The sequence below is a fragment of the Megascapheus bottae genome, chromosome 37 (assembly GCF_031878675.1).
Source record: "Megascapheus bottae isolate mThoBot1 chromosome 37, mThoBot2.hap1, whole genome shotgun sequence".
NCBI lineage: Eukaryota > Metazoa > Chordata > Mammalia > Rodentia > Geomyidae > Megascapheus > Megascapheus bottae.
Window position 1 is genome coordinate 1362955 of NC_143545.1, and position 5371 is coordinate 1368325.

The 5371-nt window shown below is 65.8% G+C and overlaps 1 protein-coding gene across 1 annotated transcript in view; it reads left to right on the plus strand.

Moving 5' to 3' along the window:
• The first annotated feature begins 493 nt into the window (after positions 1-493).
• Prmt8 (protein arginine methyltransferase 8) overlaps positions 494-5371 on the plus strand; it is a 16901-nt gene continuing 12023 nt past the window's right edge. The window contains 2 exon segments of the mRNA XM_090325232.1: positions 494-577; positions 579-602. Of these exon segments, the coding sequence (XP_090181358.1) occupies positions 527-577; positions 579-602 (75 nt within the window). The 5' untranslated portion in view covers positions 494-526.

Sequence of the window (5371 nt, forward strand, 5' to 3'; positions counted from 1 at the left end):
CGCCGCCGCGCGCCCGCCGCTCCCCGAACCTCCGCCCCCCGTCCCATCCCACCGAGGGAGAGGGAGAGGGAGGAGGGAGGGGAGGAGGGAGAGGGAGGGGGGAGGGGAGGAGGGAGGGGAGGAGGGAGAGGGAGGGGGGAGGGGAGGAGGGAGGGGAGGAGGGAGGCGCAGCCGGCGAGCGCAGAAGTTGACAGAGAGCGAGACGAGGCGAGAGAGGAGCGGAGAGGAGGAGGAGGAGGAGGAGGAGGAAGACAGGGAGGAGGAGGAGGGGAGGAGGAAGACCGGGAGGAGGAGGCGGCGGCGGCGGCGGCGAGCGGGCGCCCGCGCTGCCCCGGCCCGCGGGTTGCTGCCGGCCGCGGGGTCCGGGCGCCCTCGGGGGCGGGCGGGCGGGCGGGGGGCGCCGGGCCGGAGCGAGGGGGGCGAGCGCGGGGTCACCGTCCTCCCCCCGGTCCTCCGCTCGTCCTCCCCATCCCCGTCCTGCCCTCCTCCTCCCCGTCCCCGTCCCCGTCCCCGTCCCGCCGGTCTTATGGGCATGAGGCACTCGTCCCGCTGCCTGCTGCTGCGGAGGAAGATGGCGGGAGAGCGCGGCCGACGGCGCCGAGGTGAGCGGGGGAGCCGGGCCCGACCTCCACCCCGTCCTCCACCCCGGAGCCCCCGATCCGGGATCCTCCCCTCCCCCCCGACTCCGCCGCCGGGGCCGGGCGGGGGCGCCGGGGACCCCGCGGACCCCGAGAACCCACGCGGGCCTCTTCACAGCCGGCGGCTCCCACGGGCGGCGGGGGGCGGAGGGGGGCGGCGGGGGCGGCGGGGGCGGCGGAGCGGGGGCCGGCGGGCTCCCCCTGTCCTCCCCCCCTGTCCTCCCCCCCTGTCCTCCCCCCCCTGTTCTCCGCCCCCCTCCCGGAGCTGCCGGCCATTCTGCCCGGGGTCTGGATTTCAGACCCACTGCTCCTCCAGCTCCCCCTCCTCCTCATCCCCCTCCCCTCCTCCTCCCCCCTCCTCCCCGTCCTCCTCCTCCCCCTCCCCCTCCCCCGCCCCCCCAGGAGAGGTTTCTAAAAATACCGCCGGGCGCGCGCGTGTCGGGAGCGCGCGGGGGGCAGGGCGATCCCGTCGTGATCCTCCCCCTCCCCCTCCTCCCCCTCCCCCTCCTCCTCCAAGTCACCCGGGAGGCAGGCAGGGGGTGGGGGGCTCGCCAGGGCTCCCTGCACCCCGGGGACTCGAACCCTCGGCCTCTGGGTAGGAGCGTGGGGAGCCCGGCCCCCCAGACCCGAGCCCATCCCGTCCAGTCCCGACCCCGGCCTCGGGGCAGCCTCCGGGGTGACGGGAGGGTGGCCGGGTCCTGGGGAGCTCTGGGGTGACAGGAGGGTGGCCGGGTCCTGGGGAGCTCTGGGGTGACAGGAGGGTGGCCGGGTCCTGGGGAGCTCTGGGGTGACGGGAGGGTGGCCGGGTCCTGGGGAGCTCTGGGGTGACAGGAGGGTGGCCGGGTCCTGGGGAGCTCTGGGGTGACAGGAGGGTGGCCGGGTCCTGGGGAGCTCTGGGGTCCTGGGGGGCTCCGGGGTGACGGGAGGGTGGCCGGGTCCTGGGGGGCTCCGGGGTGACGGGAGGGGTGGCCGGGTCCTGGGGAGCTCTGGGGTCCTGGGGGGCTCCGGGGTGACGGGAGGGTGGCCGGGTCCTGGGGGGCTCCGGGGTGATGGGAGGGTGGCCGGGTCCTGGGGGGCTCCGGGGTGACGGGAGGGTGGCCGGGTCCTGGGGGGCTCCGGGGTGACGGGAGGGTGGCCGGGTCCTGGGGGCTCCGGGGTGATGGGAGGGTGGCCGGGTCCTGGGGGGCTCCGGGGTGACGGGAGGGTGGCCGGGTCCTGGGGGTGGGGTCCAGGGTGACAGGAGGGTGGCCAGGTCCTGGGGGGCTCCGGGGTGACAGCAGGGTGGCCGTGTCCTGCGGGGCTCTGGGGTGACGGAAGGGTGGCCAGATCCTGGGGGTGGGGGTCCGGGGGGCGTCTGGGGTGACAGGAGGGTGGCCAGGTCCTGGGGGCATCTGGGGTGACAGGAGGGTGGCCGGGTCCTGGGGGCATCTGGGGTGACAGGAGGGTGGCCGGGTCCTGGGGGCATCTGGGGTGACAGGAGGGTGGCCGGGTCCTGGGGGCGTCTGGGGTGACAGGAGGGTGGCCGGGTCCTGGGGGTGGGGTCCGGGGTGACGGGAGGGTGGCCGGGTCCTGGGGGGGGTCTGGAGGAGAAGAGGCCCCCCCGTCCCCCCAGCGGCTCCGGAGGCCTCCGTGCGGAAGACCCCGACCTCCATGAACCAAGGGAAAAACCAGGCCCAGGGCTGCGGCCCAAGAGGGACAGAGCCAGCCGGGGGACTCCGTGCGGAAGACCCCGACCTCCATGAACCAAGGGAAAAACCAGGCCCAGGGCTGCGGCCCAAGAGGGACAGAGCCAGCCGGGGGACAGCACAAAGCCAAGGGGACAGCGCCCAACCCAGCCCGGTCATGCTGCCAGCCCCAGTGACCTGCCTGGACACACGCAGACACACGTACAGACACACAGACACGTACAGACAGACACACAGACAGTGTGCAGACAGTACACACACACAGACAGTACACAGACAGACAGTACATACACACAGACACACACACAGACAGCACACACAGACAGACAATACACACACACAGACAGTACATAGACAGACAGATAGACAGACAGTACATCCACACGGACACACACACACAGAGTCGTTCTGAAGATGGTTTCCGGAAGCGCCCATCGCCCCGCTGGCTGGAGGAGGAGGCCTGCACCCCGGACAGCAGGCCTCGCTGCCCCACTGTGGACTGACCGCAGTGACACGGCGGGGTGACCATCCAGGGACGGGAAACTGAGGAAGAGGAGGGACGAGAACCGGCCACAGGCAGAGCCACCGCTCCTCACGGCGCCCTGCGCCCGGGTCCCTGTCCACAGGTCCAGGGCCAGGCTTTGAACCCCAGCGGGCCGCGGACAGGCCAAGGAACGGCAGACGCGCCTGTGTGTGCCCAAGGGTCTCAGGATGGCGGTGGCCGGGCTGTGAGCCAGTTGCACCGATCCGGGTCAGAGGATGGGAGGAAGCAAGCCAGACAAGCAGAGGGACTGCCACACTTCCTGCCCTGATGGCCCTTAGCCCAAGCCTGCTGTTGTCTACTCCATGAGGAAGCTCAGAGGAAGGATCCAGGAAATCTCCCGGGCCTCTCCGCTGTCGGAAAGTTCTTCCTGGAGTCTGATTTCAGGCTCTTGGAGAGCTAAACGTCGATGATGCCCCGTGGTGAGAAGCCGCTTCTTCTCCGCTAGCTCGGGTCGCGCTCTCGGGCTGGCCCCAGCCCTCCCCGAACACCAGCGAAGCAAGAAGTTTTCTGAGCACAAAATGCCGTCCACGTCGAGGTTTGAACGCTCAGGGCCTGGACGCTGTCCCCGAGCTTTCGTGCTCAAGGCTGGCAATCTACCACGTTGAGCCACAGCGCCAATTCTGATGTTCTGGTTCATTTCACCTGGGCACAGCTGTGCCTCCGTTTCTCCTCTTCCTCTCCCGGTCTCTCCCTGGGTGTCTCCTCTCCCTGCGCTCTCGGCTGTCTCGCCCTCCCCCCCTCAGTCTTCCTGGTGACTTCTCTCCTTGAGCAGTGGCAGTAATTAGCACAGGCCCTGCTGGCACGCCAGCCCGGGTGCCCGGTGTCAAGTGCTTCTCCTGTGCACCGCTGTGTAGAGCCATTAGCGGCCTTGTGCCACTTGCTGTGGGTGATTTTCTCCGGGCAGTGGGGCGGGGAAGGAGCAGGCTGGCTGCAATGACACCCAGAATCAGGCAGTTCAGGGCCTCTGCCCGCCTCTGGATTCTAGAAGGAACTGAGCAGTGAGCAGGCATGGGAAAGGATCCAGGGCCGGCCGTGGATGTGTGTGACACACCCCACTGGGGGCTCTCATCCTCTCGGTGTCTGGGCATTTCCAGAATTATTGATTGTCATTATTATTATCATGCCAGACTTAGGGCTTGAACTCATGGGCGCCGTCCCTGAGCTCTTGAGCTCAAGCCTGGCGCTCTACCCCTTGAGCCACAGCTCCACGGCTGGTTTTTCGGGTGGTTCTCCGGACTTTCCTGCCCAGGCTGGCTTTGAACCGCGGTCCTCAGGTCTCAGCCTCCTGAGTGGCTGGGATTCCAGGCGTGAGCCCGACTCTGGGCGTGGAAGCGTTTTCTCTGCTTCCAGTCAAGCCTGGTGACTTCTGTCTGGGTTCCAGACACGGTGACTGTTTTGGGGTGGGGGCGAGGGAAGAGTGGGGAGAGCTGCTGACTTTAAGATCTCTTGCGCGTCTAAGATGTGTTCAGGATGTGGTGAAATTATTTGGACAGTTGCCTCTGTTTTATTATTTGATTTCTCAGGTCTGGCTTTTTCGGGCTTTTTGTTTCAATCTTGGTCTACTATAAACCAGCGGAGACTCATGGCTTCTTGGTTACTCATGAATTATGGGTGGTTTCGTTGTTTTTTCATTTCCACCCTGGCTTGGGCTTGGGGGGGGTCTGGGGAGCGTCTCAGCCAGGCGACCCCTCCCCTGGCCCCTCACCTCGGGGGTGAGGCCGCTGGCAGGGCATCCATCTCTGGTAAGGGACCCGAGTGACCCAGGCTCCTCTCCCAGAGCCACCTCGAGCTTGGCACTCCTCAGGTGACCCGGGACGGCAGACCCTCCAGAAGGGACCTTGTGAATTCATTATTGTTATTTTTCAATTGAACTCCGATTCCTCCATTCTCAAGCCTCTTCGTCGTGGCGGGGATTACAGGCGGGAGCCACGCCGCCCGGCTTAGAAACATTTTTTCTTTTCTTTGAATTGCATTTTTTTTTTTTTTGCCAACCTGCTTTTAAAAAAAAAAAAAAGCCTCAACTTCTATACACCCTAGATTAAAAAAAAAAAGGCTAAACCTTGCAAACCTAGCCATTTCCAGTTTGGGAGATGGAGACGTTTTGGGTACCGTCTGGCATTTCTCCCTCTTGATTCTCTCACCTGAGCGGACGTGAAGGTGGCAGGAGGGTGGGCTATTTGTTTTTTCTCTTATATCGATGACTAATCCACACTCACCGTTGCGGGGTAGGCTGTCCTTCTCCGTTTGTCATTTGCCTTTCGACTTTTGCATGGTGCGTGGAGGACCCGGGACTTGAACTGGGGGCCTGGGCGCTGTCCCTGAGCTCTTCAGCTCGAGGCTTCTGGCTTTCTGGTGGTTCACGGGAGATGAGAGCCTCTGAACTTTCCTGCCTGGGCTGGCTTTGAACTGGTGTCTTCCCACCTCCACCAGTTACAGCCCCCCAGCTGCCCTCTCCCCTCCACCCCCCGATCTCATGTCTCCAGGTTAAACCAAATCCCTTCTCT